The sequence below is a fragment of the Rana temporaria genome, chromosome 6 (assembly GCF_905171775.1).
Source record: "Rana temporaria chromosome 6, aRanTem1.1, whole genome shotgun sequence".
Lineage (NCBI taxonomy): Eukaryota > Metazoa > Chordata > Amphibia > Anura > Ranidae > Rana > Rana temporaria.
The window spans coordinates 133,472,086-133,491,079 of NC_053494.1; the positions used below are offsets into that span (position 1 = coordinate 133,472,086).

Here is an 18,994-nt window from a genome sequence, read left to right on the forward strand (position 1 = left end):
GCTGGAATCCTGTCCTTCGGACTTATCCGGTCGTCTGCACAGACTCACCGGATAAGTCCGCCCGATCCCCATCCCTCGCATGCGTCGAAGTGATTCGACGCATGCGTGGAAGTATTTACCTTCCAGGGTAGCGCACGTCGCCGCGTCATTGTCGCGGCCATGTGACCGCGGATGTTTTCCGCGGGGATTTTGATCTGATGGTGTGTACAGCCATCAGATCAAAATCCGCCAGCGGACATATCCGATGGAAACGGTCCGGTGGACCGTTTTCATCGGATATCCGCTCGTCTGTACGAGGCCTAAGAGTTCCATTCACTGGAACTAAGGGGCCAAGCCCAAACCCTGAAAAACAACCCTACACCATAATCCCCCTCCACCACATAATTTGGACCAATGCACAAAGCAAGGTCCATAAAGACATGGATGGGCAAGTTTGGGGAGGAGGAACTTGACTGGCCTGTACAGAGTCCCGACCTTAACCTGAAAGAACATCTTTGGGATGAATTAGAATGAATACTGCAAGCCAGGCCTTCTCATCTAACATCAGTGTCTGACCTCACAAATGCGCTTCTGGAAATATGGTCAAACATTCCCATAGATGCACTCCTAAACCTTGTGGACAGCCTTCCCAGAAGAGTTAAAGTTGTTATACTGTAGCTGCAAAGGGTGGACAAATTCAATATTGAACCCTACAGACTAAGACCGAGGAGCCATTAAAGTTCATGTGAGTGTAAAAGCAGGCGTCACAATAATTTTAGTAATATAGTGTATGTTTACCGGAATTATATGCAGATCTTGACTTTTCCTGTAGAACACTGAATTGACTTTGCCCTATTTAGCATCTTAAATCTATCACCTGCCCATTTATTGTGATTAAACTGCAATACAAAGGGGGTAGGAGGGCAGGTGGGATAGAAATTGGTTGAAAAGTTAAAAAGTTTAAATAGGCGCCCTCAGAGGAAGTCGAAAGAACGAAACGTCAGGGCGTGACCACACGACAACAGGAAATCACGTACTGCGTTCCAGCTGCGCTCCACTGTGCGGAAATAGTGTGTTGTCTATCTGCGGTGGACGGGACTGACACACACTGATGCTATCCCACTGAGAGCTAGGGACCAGCACAGCTAGTATATCGTTGTTAAACGATTTTTAATATTAAAGAATGCTGCTAACAAATGTTTATGGACTGATCGATGCAACTTGCTGAATAAAAAACTCAAAACGGTATTACACCATCTCCAGTCTTTTTTGCACTTTTAACCGGAGGTTATCAGGAGTGGAGCGTGTGGATCGATTGCAGGTTTTGGAGTTGGAGGAAGCCTGGACGGTGCAGTTTTTCAGGGCTTGTTGAACTCAGCCTTTTGGTGAGTAGATACCAATAAGGGGAGATTGACACATGGGAGAAGTTTGTGCGGTGGAGTGTACATGGTGGATGTCACCTGCAGTGGAGAGCACACCATTCTTTACAAAGCACTTCTTTCACTGGACTCTGACACATACCCTTTGCTTCAAAAATATTTTCTTCTATGGACTGTCATAGGAAAGAGGGGTCACGTTTATATAGTGACAACTAGTGCTGCTGTAGCAATTGATAAGATTCTCTTGTTTTATATTTACTATTAATTTTAGATAAAGTTTAAACTGGCCAGTTTTTTTTAAAAAGGTTTATTTTAAGTAACGAGCCTCCATCTCGTTTCTGCCCCATACATAGAAAAAAGGTGTAGGAGGGCAGGTGGGATTGAAATTTGTTGAATAGTTATACAAGTTTAAACTGGCCAGGTTTTTGAAAGGTTTATTTTAAGAAAAGAGCTTCCATCTTGTTTCTGCCCCATACATAGAAAAGGAGAATACTGTATAACAAAGTAACAACTTATAAATTGCAATAGGTAACAGCTTCCAAAGAACAACATAACAAAGAGTACAGAAAGCAGTACAGAAAGCAGAAATACTCTAGATTGTAATTTTTTTTTAATGTGCAATATTCACCAGCCAGCACACAACCCAATGCTGAGTCTAGCCAAGCCACTTGCCAGTCAATGGTCATGGCCTGTAGTAGGGATGTCCCGATACCGATACTAGTATCGGTACCGATACCGAGCATTTCCCCGAGTACTTGTACTCGGGGAAATGCTCCGATGCTTCACCCGATACCTGGGCAGTCAGGGGTGATCAGTGCGGCAGGGGAGTTGCAAGCACTGATCTGCCACCTTTTCAGCTATTTTGGTTAAAGTTACACAGCGGTGATCGGTGCTTGTAACTCCCCCCAAAGCCGCACCGTTAACCACTGACTGTCCCCCTCCGTGCTGTCTTCCCCCCTCCATAATCCCTGCTGTCTTCCCCCCTCCGTCCTCAGTGCTGTCTTCCCCCTCCATGCTCCGTGCTCCGCACTGTCTTCCCCCCTCTGTGCTGTTTTCCCCCCTCCGTCCTCCATGCTGCTTTCCCCCCTCCGTCCTCCGTGCTGCTTTCCCCCCTCTGTGCTGTCTTCCCCCCTCCGTCCTCCGTGCTGTCTTCCCCCCACCGTGCTGCTTTCCCCCCTCCGTGCTGTTCTCCCCCCTCAATTTGTCAGGATGGAGAGCGGAGGTAGGAGCCGCTAAACCCGGCTCCTACCTTTTCAGAATGAACAGAGTCAGTGATCACTGACTCTGTCCATTCACACAACTGAGCATGGTAACCTGTGTTTACGATGCTTCAGTTTATGAATGGAGAGGAGCTTCTCTCCATTCATTTCAGCTGAGGCTGCAGAGAAAAAAATGAAAAACATATAAATTGTAAAAAAAAAAAAGAAAAAAAATACTTCCACTGTCACATGACATTAAAAAAAAGTATCGGTAATTGGTATCGGCGAGTACTTGAAAAAAGTATCGATACTTGTACTCTGTCTCAAAAAAGTGGTATCGGGACAACCCTAGCCTGTAGTATTACTTTGTCTGCTACTCGGGGTGATGTAAGCATGCATCAAAACTCCCAAAAAAGTGCTAAAATCTAAGCAGGAAGTTTAATGTTACCCTTTGTAAAGAATAGGCAGCACAATCCTCTAACCACCACCTCAATTCTATTGAGCTGTTTTCTTCAATTCAGAATCTGTAGTTACTGCAGTAGGAAAAAGAAGAAGAATCGGGTAGATGGTGGGCATCAGTGGACCACCAGTGAAAAAAGATGCTCACTTCTCCTGAATGATAACCCATACATAATAGAAACAATAAGATACCTTATGTGTAAATGGTCATTACTAAGGCTCTCCTATAATATTCTGTATTGCTGCATACTGTATACACCAACAGTATTGATGTTCACTGAATTGATTCTTTTTTGGATCACTTCATCATGTTAATGGAGGTGGTTGGATTAGGGGTGTTTTTTTTCCCCTGACTGATTTGTTTTGTATTTTAATATCCTGATGATGATTGTTTTGTATTTTTACATCCTGATAACTCTTTGCAACATGGTCAAAACGCTAGAACATTCTATCAAGAAGGAAAAACTTCTGTCTAATCTATAAATATACCTTCAAGAATCAATGTAGCCAATCTATGCTTTCGATTCACAAAAGTATGATATATCACCTTCCTAACTGCATTCTTGATTGTGTTTTTTTTTATTATACTGGGTTGACTTATCACTAAATAGGGCCTAATCGTGTCTGTACAATTACTTTCCTAGCATGGCCCCCTGCTGGGTCTGCTCGAACAATTCTATGAGCAGATCCATTCTGTATCGAGCAATTACATCCCTACCAGCCTTTTGTGCTTTATTCTGGCAGTGGTTCTGTATCTATGTGCAAGGATTCTACGAATGCAGCTGTTGCGAACAGGAAGAAGCTGATGGGACTACATTTGCTGATTGCGCTCTGCCAGCAGACTCATGCTCAGGCCCAGCAGGGCATAAGGGAACTTGCTATGCCAAATAACCACCTCATGATTACTTCCTTGCAAGTCAATACATCACAAGCAGCTCATTCTCCAATTTTAAAATCAGTCAGTTTATTCTGAATATTCTTTTATTCAGTTAACTGGCAAGTTTTTTCTGATTTAAATAAATGACCATGCACATCAAATACCATTACAGCTAGAGTTCAAAAATACTTTTAACAATGCTACTATTTAGAAATGTATGTAATCTGTGACATTGCACCAAAATCCTTAGTGACTGGGGAAAACTTAGTGACTGGGGGACAGGAGCTTGAAAAAACTGTCAATGGTTTAACATACCAGCATTTATCTATAACCAGTGGGTGTACTACTATCAGGCACATCAGACTGACCATTATTTTTGGAGCATGCAAAGGCTGTTTAGGGATATGGTAAAAAAAAATGTTTTTTTTGGCACGATTGGATTTTTGACTGATAGGGGTAGATTCACATACCTATGCTGCACCCGGCGCAGATGTCAGATACGCTACGCCACTGTAACTTACTTTGAGTTGGTTTGAACCCTCAACGAATCTTGCGGCGTAAGGGCGCGGAATTCAAATTGGGCGGGTAGGGGGCGTGTCATTTAAATGAAGCGCGTCCCCGTGCCGAACGAACTGCACATGCGCCGTCCCTAAAATTTCCCGCCGTGCATTGCTCTAAATGACGTCGCAAGGACATCATTGGTTTTGACGTGGACGTAAATTACGTCCAGCCCCATTCACGGACGACTTACGCGAACAACGAACAATTTTAAAAATTATACGCGGGAACGACGGCCATACTTAACATTGAGTACGCCACCATATAGCAGCTTTAACTATACGCCGGAAAAAGCCGAACGGAAACGACGTAAAAAAATGCGACGGCCGCTCGTACGTACGTGGATCGCCGGAAATAGATAATTTGCATACTCGATGCAGAATACGACGGGAACGCCACCTAGCGGCCGCAGAAAAATTGCATCTAAGATCCGACGGCGTACTAAGGTGTACGGCTGTCGGATCTAACACAGATGCCATCGTATCTTGTTTTGTGGATACCAAAACAAAGGTACGACACGCAAAATTTGAAATTACGCGGCGTATCAACAGATACGCCGGCGTAATTTCTTTGAGGATCTGCCCCATAGTGTGTAGCAAGCCTGATAAAAGTCAGCTTCAACGGATATCCGACGAAAAAATCCATCGGATTAGATTCCATCAGATATTCGATCGTGTGTACAGGGCTTAATAGTTTTACATATTGCGGCAGCATCTACAAGTTCAAGTAGGATATCCAATGTTAGGTTATTTATTCTTCCAAAGCAAACACACTCAGCTAAAGTGACCCCAACGCTGATAGAGAGGGGCATAGGAGGGTCAAACAAAGGTGCTATGCAGGCGACTGACATCCTCCTTATCAACTGATTATGCCATTGGTCATTAGGATGCCAGCAGATAGAATGTTGTAATGGTGCACAATGACTTAGCGTAACTCAAAGACAGCCTTCATTAACATGTCGGCTTGTATACAATTTTTGGGCAATTTTTAGGCATTTTGTCAATGCACCGCTGAAGAAACCTCAGGGGACCCCAGGGTGTTAAAAAAGGCTGGTCTAAATTTAAGAGGCATGTCTATTCTTATGTGGATCTTGGTGTGCTTTGTGTATTTCTTTCAGATCTCTGCTGGAATCCAGCATGAAACATGCCTTTGCGCCATTGCTTCCTGTAATAAAGAACAATCACAGCTGCTCTATTTCCTTGTTCAGGGCGTCCCATGGGTTTGCAAAGACACTTTATGGATATTGAAGGACTTCAGTTTTAAACAGTGGTTTGAAGACTTATTTATCAAAGTGTCTCAAGAAGATACACTTATTAAACTACAAGCACAATCTACTTTTTATTCTCCTATACTGGAAAAAGACTGGTAATCGGTTATACCATCTCTTGCATTATCCCTTAAAATGGCCCAACATCAAACCAAAAATAGCATCTGCTGCTTTCTACTAATTATTGTAAGTCGCCCTGTTAAACTGTATGAATTTCATAAAGAAATACCGTAACTGAAAGAATGCAAACATATTTTAATGATATCAACAAACACCTATTAATTAGCAAATGAAGGATGACTAGTTTCCCATTAGCTGGACTCAAGACACCTGCTAAGTTTTACTTTTCCCTGTCAGCGCTGTGTGAAGAGCATATCGGAGTCTTAAATCAGTTAATTAGTCTAAGAGGAAATCCAGCACAGCAAGTTTTATTTATAGCTTTCTCTCCCAGTGGGCTTTTTGCCAACAGCGGCTGCTGCTCCACACAGCTATAAATAGATGCGAAAGCTATATTTAGGATCAGAAAGACATCTCTGGGATACACTGACTTTCTCCTTCCTCTGAGGAATTGTAAATTCAGGTTTATGCATCATTTTCCACTCTGCCATAATATGTATGCAGCACACAGTCATGACCAAAACAAAAGGCAGCCCGTTATGGATTAAGGCAAACGCATCACTGCATCCAAGCTCCCATTAGACTTTGGCCTGATATAGAATGTAAATGGATGCATAATTATTTCTCTGCTGTAGTTTTCTTGTTAAATATTATTTACTAAATTCTTCACTCCATTTGCAAATGGATCCATAATGATATGGTGCAGGTTTGCTGTAGGAAGGGATTATTCATTATAAGTGGATTTTTGTGAGATCAGGAGCACTGTAACTATATAAACAATTTACTGTATACGTGTCTATCGTGCCAATAGGATCATAAATTTGCTTCACTAGGGTTATTGGTTATGCTTCTTCCTCAACACCTCAATTCACAACGCACTGTGCTCTTAAGAAAACTCTCCCTCCCCCACATTACAGTTTATACTTTAAATATGGAGAAAAAGCTTAAGCAGTTTTACCACATATTAAACATATGCATACAATTTAGTTAAGAACAGCTGTAACATTTTAATAAAAGCTAGTTTTTATCAAGGGAGCAGCAAGCAGCATGCAGATTACTAAACCTACAATGTAAACTTTTAGTAAACCTTTTATTAAACCCATAGTTTTGGGTCTACATCATCTGTTCTGATGGTACTGCCTTACACCTTCTGGCACTGCAAGAAACATTATCCCTTCTGGAATATCTTGAAAAAAGGCATTCAAAAATGTGAAACTACTAACCTGGGTGAAGAACCAACCCCATGTTTCCTGCACCTAAATTACTTTTCCTTAGCTGGATACAAATCATACCTGACCATTCAACTCCTTAATGTAGCTAGGGCATGCATTCTCACACTCTGGTAAGACAAAATCCGCTTGCCTTCAGAGAATTGGAAAACCTCACTGTGTCCCTGAAAAATGTTGAGCAACAATACAGATTGACCTGGCTTGAATGAATACATTTCACAAACTTTACAAACTGCTCTATTACTCTCAAATTCATGGGAACCTGCATTGCCCTGCTCCTCTGGTGCAGTGTTAGACCTCAGAAATTAACCACCCTTCCCACGGTCTTTACCTCACATACTGTATGTCACACTTCATTGTCAATGAATAGAGTGTGATGTCTATAACCCACCCCAACAACCACCCCAAACATCACCTCTCCTTTCCACTCTTGTCTTTCCCTTACGGCTTCTCGATGATCCCTCCTGAATCAACACAGAAAGCTCTACCTTGAAAAAACTCAGATATCAGAGTTAATCATTTGTTTCCTAATAACCAAAAGCAACCAGATGCAGTCCAACTGGTTTATCTTCTCAACCAGTTGCAGACCAGCCGCCGCAGTTATCCTGCGGCAAGTTGGCTCGGCTCCGCGGATCGTCGTACTGGTACATTGGTCCGTGCACTGGCTAAAATTAAGTACCTATGTAAAAGCTTGTACACACAATCAGAAAATCATACGTAAAATATCGATTTTACAGCAATCGTACAATAATCTAATCGTTAGTACACACCTTTCGAGAGCCGATCACAACAGATCATCCAAAATTTTCCAATCAGACAAGCATGAAAATGTTTCTTGTACGATACCAGATCGTACGATTTTGGTTTAATCAGTACAGTTGTTGCTTGAAAATACAATACAAATACACTACAATACATTACATCACTTCCGGCCCCTGCAGGGCCCCCTTGAGGGCCACACCTGCACACAGAGCGTTAACATCCAGCCAAGTTAAGATAAAGTCACACTCACTCCTGAAACTCCTTTCCCCTGGCATTCAGTTGTAAAATTGCAAGAGTCCCCCTGTCCACTGAGGTTTGCTAAGGCAGCTGAATGAATGACTTCATTTCAAGTTGGAGAGCTGTTGATGCCCTGTATATAGGCAAGGCCATTAACCTACGGATTTGTTTAAATGTTGGTAGCTGATTGGTTTAAATGTAGCCTTTCCTTTGCCCATGCAAAAAGTTGTCAGGACGCCGGTCTGAACCTGTGAGCTCTGCTGTGTCTGGCAATGTCTCTTCTTGCTGAGCCCCCTGTGATGCTGGACAGCACCTTCTCTGATCTATTGGAAAATCCTGCCTTCTGCCTTGTTCCTGCTGAACCTTGAACTCTTTGCTCCTCCCATGAACTTCCTGATATAAGCCATGTCTCTGCACCTCCCATTTGTCAAATTATTGTGTTCTCTCCAGCCAATATTTCGCTCTTGTCACTCCTGCTGTTTTCCGTATCTTTTTCACCACTTGTTACCAACCTTTGGCTTTTTACTGACTACACTTCTTTTTATCCCTACCTGCTATATCTACTACTAGGCCCTGGCTTGCCCACCTCCTTGTGAGGCAATCCTGAGGACCACAACCTTGTACTAACATGCAGAAAAAACCTCCACCATCAGGAGCTCTGGTAAACACCAGTTAGTACTTAGCCTGTATCATTCTCCAGAGTGACCTGCTTTTGTACTTATCCAGAGGAGCACCCAGTAAAAAAGTAATGACATGTTTGTTCAAAATGTTTATTAAACAAAAGCACCAACGTGTTTTTGGGGGGAAATGTTTCCCCCATCCTCAGGGCTGGTAGTTACTGGTAGTTCCCAATGTGATCTGTCTTAACAGTCTTATTCAAGCCTCAATACAGGTCACTTAATTTTGTTTCACCAGGAGTTTGATCACACTACTTCAGCCCTGGCGAAGGGGAAGGCATTTCCTTCAAAACTGGTTGACTTCACCTGATGCATTTGTTCAATAAACATTTCAAAAGGACACTTGAGTGTCATGATCTTCTTCTTTTTTTTTTTTACCACGTCAGCTTTTAACCGAGCACTAGAAACCAGCTCATGGTTTAATGCTTGCCTTTGTCTCCGTTTACCGTTTGCATCATCTGTGGTATTTTACATTGTTTTTGTTTTGTTTTTTCATTATCGAAATCCTACACCTAACAGAGGTCTTTTTAAAATCAAGCCCCCACCACGACATTTGATTTCTCCCCACTCTCATCCCAACCCCACCCCACCCCCCCCCCCCCTCCCCACCCAGGCTCTCAGGGCTCTATTGACATTTTAATCTAATTGATTCCGTAATTATTTTTTCTTATTATATTTTACAGTTATGCTTTCCCTTTCAACAAGAAAACTTGATTAATTAGATCTGGATCACCATATTCTCCATATGTTTCAACAACATACTCTCAATTTTTCCACATAACTCCATGTTTTTTTGTACTCTCGCCACTTTTTCCATTTTTCCCTGAAATCTTTGTTCATCTCAACAACCCTCTCCTTTAGCTCTTCCATCCTATGGGTTTCCTCCACTGCATCAATCCATTCCCATATCTGCGGACTTTCAACTTCCTGCCACTTTCTTGGTATAAGCCTTTTTGCCGCATTTAGCAGGTGGGGTGTAAGTGATTGCCTGTATCTTTTAATTCCCTCATTAGTACCATGAAAGAGAACCGCCCAGGGATCTTTTTTAATCTTGTTCCCTGTGATCTCCTTTATCTGACTCAAGATAAGATCCCAATACTTTTGGATTTTCGGGTAGGTCCACCACAAATGAGCCATCGTTCCCCTTTCTGGGCAGCCTCACCAACATTCAGCAGGCTGGTCAGTTCTAAACTTACTAATTTTGTCAGGTGTATTATACCAGCCCGAAATACATTTATAGTTTGTCTCGGCTGTTCGCATGTCAATCGCGGACGAATGAGTTAGTTGCATCAACCTTTCAAAAGTGTTTTTCCCTCTCACTGTGCCCAACTCCCTCTCATTTCTGAACAAAATAGGGTTCACCCCGTGCATCCATCTTTAAAAGTAGTTTATATAGTTTTAAAACAGTGCCCTTTGAGTTCTCGGTTTTACATAATTTCTCTAGTGGTGTTAACTCCGCCCCCGTCCGTAATGGGTGGGGGAGGTGTCGCACAAAATGATAAAGATGAGAATACCGCCACCTGTCGAGATTCCAAATGTCGGTGCGAGATTTCAACTCTTCATAGGTCCTGATTTCGCCATCTCTTATTATGTCCCATAGGTGTAATTCATTTTTTCTAATCCAATTCCCCCCGATTTTTTTTCCCCTGGTGCAAAATATGCATTATCTTTTAAATTAATTAGTGGTGAATTAAATTTCATATCAAGTTGTGCCAGTGTCCTGTCCCATACTCTCAAAGTGTCTCGTGTTACATCAAAAACTTTATTATTTAAAGCTCTAAATTGTGCAGGTACCCAAATGATATTACTTAATTGTGCCTTAGCTTGTGCTTTTTCTATTTGAACCCATCTCTTCCCTTGTCTATCCCTAGCCCATTCTACCACTCGGGACAGAACCGCCGCATTGTGGTATTTCCTTATGTCAGGCATGGCCAAACCCCCCATTTGTTTATCTTGTTTTAAGATTGAGAGAGAAATCCTATGTTTTTTATTTTAGTAATGAATTCAAGATTCTGAGGTATTGCTGAGTGAGGGCTATAGGGATCAATTGAAATTTATAGAGTATTTTAGGTACAAGGATCATTTTTACGGTGTTGATACATCCTGTCCAGGAAATAGGCCTATTAGTTATTTTTTTAATATCATTTTTAATCTCGTTTAGCAAGGGTACGAAGTTTATTTTATAGATCTTCTTAACCGAATTGGCAAGTTTAATACCGAGGTATTTTAATTCTTTAGTCCAAGGGAATTCACAGATCCCTTTCAATCTCGTCTCTTCCATTTTATTTAAGTTTATGTTTAGAATTTCAGATTTTGTTACATTAATCTTGAAATTTGAGATGGCACCATATTGTAATAATACCTTAGTTAACTTGGGGGTTGTATTTAAGGGATTGGTCACATAGAAAAGAATATCGTCAGCAAAAGCCGATAATTTATGTTCTTCCCCCTCCACTTTGACCCCGTTGATACCGGTTGTGAAATTGCAAGAGTCCCCCTGCCCACTGAGGTTTGCTAAGGCAGCTGAATGAATGACTTCATTTCAAGTTGGAGAGCTGTTGATGCCCTGTATATAGGCAAAGCCATTAACCTACGGATTTGTTTAAATGTTGGTAGCTGATTGGTTTAAATGTAGCCTTTCCTTTGCCCATGCAAAAAGTTGTCAGGACGCCGGTCTGAACCTGTGAGCTCTGCTGTATCTGGCAATGTCTCTTCTTGCTGAGCCCCCTATGATGCTGGACAGCACCTTCTCTGATCTATTGGAAAATCCTGCCTTCTGCCTTGTTCCTGCTGAACCTTGAACTATTTGCTCCTCCCATGAACTTCCTGATATAAGCCATGTCTCTGCACCTCCCATTTGTAAAATTATTGTGTTCTCTCCAGCCAATATTTCGCTCTTGTCACTCCTGCTGTTTTCCGTATCTTTTTTACCACTTGTTACCAACCTTTGGCTTTTTACTGACTACACTTCTTTTTATCCCTACCTGCTATATCTACTACTAGGCCCTGGCTTGCCCACCTCCTTGTGAGGCAATCCTGAGGACCACAACCTTGTACTAACATGCATAAAAAACCTCCACCATCAGGAGCTCTGGTAAACACCAGTTAGTACTTAGACTCTGCACCTCGAGTTAGCCTGTATCATTCTCCAGAGTGACCTGCTTTTGTACTTATCCAAAGGAGCACCCAGTAAAAAAGTAATGACATGTTTGTTCAAAATGTTTATTAAACAAAATCACCAACGTGTTTTTGGGGGGGAAATGTTTCCCCCATCCTCAGGGCTGGTAGTTACTGGTAGTTCCCAATGTGATCTGTCTTAACAGTCTTATTCAGGCCTCAATACAGGTCACTTAATTTTGTTTCACCAGGAGTTTGATCACACTACTTCAGCCCTGGCGAAGGGGGAGGCATTTCCTTCAAAACTGGTTGACTTCACCTGATGCATTTGTTCAATAAACATTTCAAAAGGACACTTGAGTGTCATGATCTTCTTGAGCATTAGTTCCTTTGAAGTAAGAAAAGCTGTCAGTCCAGCTCTATAACAAACACATTTGCCCATGCAAGGCAAAGTAAAACGTTCACCCAGCTACCCCCCTAACCAGCAGCATATGTTTACTCTCTCACTACCCCACCGCTCCATTTACCAACTGAGAATGAGGCAAGGGAATCCTGTGTAAGCATCACATTGATTGTGTCCTTCCCTAGCTCTCTGTGACAGCACTGGAGAAATCACAGTGTCCCAGTTTACCTATTCTGACCAAAAGAAGAGTGAGGGAATGCTTCTGGGGAGGAGAAAAGGCAAATTCATTGTAAAGACTGACAAAGGTATTTTAGCACTGTAGTGTTGTGCTGGTATCAAAAGGAACTTCCTGAAAGTAATCAACTACAAGTGCAAGTACTAGTGCAACAACACAAACAAATTGAATGTTGATAAAGGCAGTTTGAACTCACGTCTGTCTCGCTCCCTTCTCTGAGGTTGTAGGTGAGGTCATGTTGGATCTCAGAGATAAATTTGTGGGAATATTCTGGGTAGAGTTCAAGAACTTCTCGCAGACCTTTCAGACTGATGTACTGCAGGTCACAGTACGTTAGTGATTTTACGTTGGCGTTGGTTTTAATTACACGATTCTTATTGAGATTATCTGAGCCAATCAAATCTCCCTTCCCTGTAAAAGTCACAAAAAAAGTTAGTATTTTTAAATACTTGTTTGAAAGAAATATTATTTTGTGCTTGTTAGGCCGCGTACACACGGTCGGTCCAAACCGATGAAAACGGCCTGAAGTCCAGTTTCATCGGTCCAAACCGACCGTGTGTACGGCCCATCGGTCTGTTGTCCTTCAGACAAAAATTAGAGAACTTGCTTTAAAATCGAACCGATGGCCCGCTGACCGATAGGTCCAAACCGATGGTTAGTACACAAAAGCATTGGTTCAAAACCCGCGCATGCTCAGAATCAAGTCGACACATGCTTGGAAGCATTGAACTTCATTTTTTTTCAGCACGTTGTGTGTTTTACGTCACCGCATTCTGACCCGATCGGATTTTGAACTGATGGTGTGTACGCACATCAGACCGCTTCAGCGGTGAACCGATGAAAACGCTCCGTCGGACCATTCTCATCGGATGGATCGACCGTGTGTATGTGGCCTTAAGGCTTGCATGAGTTTCCCCAATCATTTAACTCCAAAATATTATAGTTTTTGCCTTCTATGAGATAATAGCGCAGGTTGTGTGGCACTAAAAACTATCATGTCCCATATCTATTATATAATATCAGAACTGATGTAAAAAACTTCACTTTGTACTATGAAAATTACTATGTTCGTCACAGATACGCACAACATTTAAGTCAACATGTAACCTGTCTCTGATTGACAGCCAGTAGTTAGCCTGTACTAGAAGTAGAAGGCAAGCATAACAGTTATTATGCAGTAAATAATCAGTACTAAAGTTTTAACTGTTTTAACTGTTTCTTAAAACAGTTACATTCAAATTCCAGTTACAGTTACTAGTGTTTTTATGTTACCTCTTAACCAAACTGTTAAGCCAATAAATTTCTGGTGCCATAGCTGATCACATGAGCAGTAAATACAGACCAAGCAGAGGCTAAGATGGCAGCTTCTTCAGATGTATAGGATAGGAGGGCTTAGTTAAGTCAGACTTAAAGTGTTCTTGCACCTATTTTCCTAACGCCAACCCCCTTCCCCCACCGCTCTCACACATAGCCCCATCTTGCAGGTCGGTCTCCAATCAGAATTTTCTTTGTCAAGCCGGTACATGCATACCACAATCTCTGCTGAATCCTGTAGAGAGTTTGTATTACATTGAAGGGTGAACTCTCTATAGGGTTGAATGGAGGATTTGGTGTACTTGTGTGGATTCCAACAGAGAAGATTTAATGGAGACTGTGATGCCCAAAAGTGGGCCCAACAGAGATGAGACTGACAGGAGGCTGTGTGGTGCTTAAAGAGCCATATAGCTGAGATATCAGTGGGTCAAAGGCAGGTGAGTGTAAAGGCTCGTACACACGGTCGGACATCCAACAAAATTTCCCTTGGATTTTTGACTTAATTGATTTGTCCGATCACACCCATAGCATACACACACTCGGACTTTTTCCTCAACCAACACGAACGTAGTGACGTTTTAACGTACGGCCACGCGATTCAAAGAGGAAGTTCAAGTTTCGTACGTCCCGCGTTGCGTTCCATCAGCTACTATATAGTTAGTTTACGTTTCGTGTGAGTGCTTTCCCGATTTCCATTTTCGTGCCTTTTTGCTCGTTACTTTGCGTGCGTTCGCTCGATAACGAGATGTTGCGGAATCCAGCGAGAGAACGGGCTATTTATGGTCTTGGAGTTCTGGCTATTGCTCAAGCCCGGACCAGGACCAGGAAGAGGAGGACTGTTTGGACCAAAAATTGGTTGCTTCATCGGGACCAATTTTCACATATGGCATTGCTGAGGGAGCTGCAGGAAAATAATCCGAATGATTTTCGGAACTATCTTCGGATGTCCGATGCCTGCTTCCAGCGTCTTCTAAACTTGCTGTCCCCATATATTAGCAAGAAGGACACCTGTATGAGGCCTGCTATTCCTGCAGAGCAACGGCTCATAGCCACTTTGCGATATTTGGCGACAGGGAGAAATCTACAGGACATAAAGTTTACTACTGGGATCTCTCCCCAGGCTCTGGGACACATAATTCCGGACACTTGCTGTGCCATTATTCAAGTCCTGCAGAAGGACTATATTCGGGTAAGTTTTTTTCTTTGTTTTCACATTTGATACACTTCATGATTTCTCCAAAATATTTTATTAGTACTTTGTCTTATTTGTATATATTATGTTATTGTCTACCCTCTGGTGTGACAGTCACAAAACCCCAAGTCGGTTGCAACCTGATCCTTCATTGGTTCACCATATTGGTCCCATGGCAAAGGAGAGAGTTCTTACCACTTGCCAAGCTTTAAGCATTTAACATTATCTACACAAAATGTATTTAATCTGCCACCAGAGGGAGTCATGAAGCATATTATTTGCTCTGCTTCTTAATTGTTATTCCACAAATGTTTTGATATATTTTAGTGTTCTCTTGCCCCTATAATGTATGTTTTCAAAATGCTGATAATATTTTCTGCTCAAGTCTTAACTAATTTTTCTTTGCTTCACTCCACAGTTTCCTTCAAACCGTGAGGAATGGCAGGATGTTGCAGCCCAGTTTGCCAATCAGTGGAATTTTCCCAACTGTGGGGGTGCCATTGATGGCAAACATGTCCGAATTGTTCCTCCACCGGCCTCAGGCTCTTTTTTTTATAATTATAAGGGCTTTAACAGCATAGTTCTGCTTGCTATTGTTTCAGCAAATTATGAGTTTTTATATGTTGATGTCGGTATGAATGGTCGTCATTCTGATGGAGGTGTCATGGCTCATACCGAATTTTATCAGCGTCTTACGTCTGGCACCTTACATTTGCCACCTGCGCAGGACAACGTGGAGGGCCTCAACTTTGTATTTGTGGCAGATGAGGCGTTTGCTCTTGGGGAACATCTTTTGAAGCCCTTTCCAATGAGGAACCTCACTCGTGAGCAACGGATATATAACTACAGACTATCTCGTGCCAGAAGGGTGGTTGAAAACGCCTTTGGCATTTTGTCATGTCGTTTTAGGCTTTTTCTGACTGCCATTCACTTGGCGGAATACAAACTAAATCATGTTGTTTTGTGCTGCTGCATCCTCCATAATTTTCTACGGAGGAATGCTGCTAACTACATAGGTTCCGGGCATACTGATGACCCCTCAGGTGGACGTCCAGCTGAAGATGCAGTGATGCCAGCCCTGCAACAAACTCGACCTGCTGTCTCCTCCCAGAATGCCCGTCTGGTGCGGGAGCAATATATGGAGTATTTTGTGGGTAGAGGGGCAGTGCCTTGGCAGCAAGATGTCCTTTAGTTTTTTGTGAACCTTTAGGATGTTCCTTTTGAAAACATTAAATTTGTTTACAAGATGCTGTTATGTTTGTTTATTACTATTATTTTACTGATTAATGAAATGTTGCTGTGATTACCATTAAATATTTTAGAACAACCAAATGTTTAATTAGCCTTTCTAAAGTTACAAACAGCTATGTGTATTATTATTATGCCTTTTTGTTTCTGATACACACCTTTTCCATATGCAAATATACTGGTAGTAGTGATCAGATAAATAATAATCCACAAAATGTTTCAAAAAATATATTTGTTCAATCCTGCACAATCCAATGTCACTTTTTGGCAGTTTACAAAATCAAAAAACATTGTTAGTTCAGGAATAACACAATTGTGTATTATTTGGGTAAAATGCTAAACATGCATCTTTTCAAACTCAGCCCTAGACATAGCAAACTTTTTTACATCAAAATTTTTCCTTTTTCAGCTTTCTTCACGCAACAAATAAAAAATTAGCAATGTAAATGTCTGTCCAGATGCACTTTTGTTCATTCTGTGTTCCATTTTTGGGTGTGGCAAAAATGCATGCACAGTGGTCTCCATGCGCCCCGTGGGTTGTGGTTGGCTGTAGCTCACAACATGTAGTTAGCCTTATCACCGGAAACGGACTACCATGTTGTGAGCTAGAGCCAACCGGAACCATAATGGAGTGCATGTCAAACCCTGTGCCTGCATCTTTGTCGCATACAAAAATGCACACCAAAATGAATGGAACTGCGTCTGATGTGAACTGACCCTTAGCACAGTCTTTACCAACTCTCATTCTCCTGGTGCAATCCCAGGGTCAGAATGACAAGTTTTTCCACTTTTGGCCTCGATACATTGGGCATTTCTATATGTGCATTTTTGTATGATTTTAAGGTCAAGCCCTTAAAATATAACAAAATGACATTTGTAGGCACCAGGAGAAGAAGAGTGGATAAACACTCAGCTGAGACCCTGAAATCACACATAAAGATAGTCATTTTGTGGTAATGACCTACCATTAACACTTTTTTTTGGAGAAAAAACTCAGATTTTCCAAAATGTGCGTAGTGCAAATAGAATTAGTGCAAATTCTTTCATTTATCACAAACTGAGCATGTGCAAACAAGGCTAATTACAAATATTTCCATGATAAAACCTTGAACACGAGGGAACATTTGTAATTATAAAACAACGATAGAAAAAAACTAAAATTTTGCTAACAGGTCGTAATAATCCCGGATTCGTCTCTGAACACCAGTGGCAGCCTCCTTGAGATTTTCCAGCTCTGTCATTGCCTGCAGCATATCAGCACTGATCCGACCAATAGTGCATCCTGGTAGTTGGTGGCCTTGGAAAAAGACAAAAATTTAGTATGTGTTTGATGGTGAAGTGACTGAGGCAATCCCAAAATAAACCAAAATGTTACAATGGGGTCTATTTTCTTGAAATACTTACCTAAACCTAGACACTCAATTAGTCCTAACAACCTTTTTCATCTTCATAATACACCTACACTACTAGTGAATGTACACACTACAGATAATACTCTGTAAATCTTGGGCCAGGTGCATATCCATGTGTCTTCAAATGCATCTACCTAAACACCACTGCCACCTCTCCCTTCTACATGCTCAAATTTTGAATACACTCAATAATTTGCTATTGTGGTGTAGGCGTGTGTGGTGTGGACCTAGAAAAAAAAAACAGGTGTTGATTTTGCAAGGCACATGTTCCAAAAACTTACTGGGGCAAACAACAACCTCCGAAGGCTCATCTTGCATTTCTTGCACTCCTTCACCCTCAGCATATCTGGTGTCTGGGGATGTGCTGTCGACTGGTGGCTCTTTGCTGGGTCCGGCACTATCCTCCAAATCCTGCAAAGGTTGGTGTTGAGCACACTCACAATCCTCTAAAATGAAAGAATAAATCATCTATGAATCGTTGCCAAAATTACATTATATTAACATAATCACATGTGCTGCTTTTAAAGTCCACCAACCTTGCCCTGGTGAACCAGTTTGCGCCACACTAGTGTACTACACTATGCATTATTACAATAAACGCTATGCTAGGGAACAGGAGTATGATGTCATATAAAATCTATGAAGACATGTCTATATCTAGGCCACATTAAACAACTCAGGCAGATGGCACCCATCACTCTTGTTTGCTATGGCAATATGGTTTATATGATGTGAAATCTAGCAGGCGTGACTCTGTGTGACTCTGATCCCCAGGGACTCTCCTCTACCCATCTCTACCCTGTAAATGCGTCATTAATGGTCAGTGATGAGCCACGCATCTAACATAAAGTGTAATGTACCCCTTAAGTTGAGTCCTGACACCATGGCGTTTGTCCTATCTCTAAACACCCCTGTCACTGGCAAAAGCACATAAGCATTTTTATTAACTTACGTTTTGGGGCAGATTTGGGGCCTGTTGTCTCCCCTGTTCTCTCCCCTGTTGGAGCCCGGCCAAGGGAAGCCTCCCTTTGTCCCCTGTGGTGTCTTTCTCTGTGCCTTTGTCCTGTTGAAAAAATTAGAATACAGTATATTAAGGATTTGCCAAAAGTAGCCAAGACATAATAAAAACTTTACAATTTTAATGAACTGCTTTTAAACTTCCATTAACTTCTTCTGTAGGCCCCACCAGAAAACTAAATCATTAAATTTCATCCATCTATAATGTACAGACAAATAATTCTCAAATTACATTTACTTACTTCTTTTGATAATGGTGCGGTGAATGGCTTCTAAATTTTCTTGCTCTCTGTGCTTCAAATCTGACCATCGTTTG

General features: G+C 41.7%; 1 protein-coding gene across 1 annotated transcript in view; it reads right to left on the reverse strand.

Annotated features, from left to right (window-relative positions):
* Positions 1-18,994, reverse strand: part of LOC120943836 (potassium voltage-gated channel subfamily H member 8-like) — a 660,728-nt gene that overhangs the window by 54,637 nt on the left and 587,097 nt on the right. Inside the window, exon 11 of the mRNA XM_040357401.1 lies at positions 12,692-12,906. Within this exon, the coding sequence (XP_040213335.1) occupies positions 12,692-12,906 (215 nt within the window). The remainder of the gene's footprint in view (positions 1-12,691; positions 12,907-18,994) is intronic.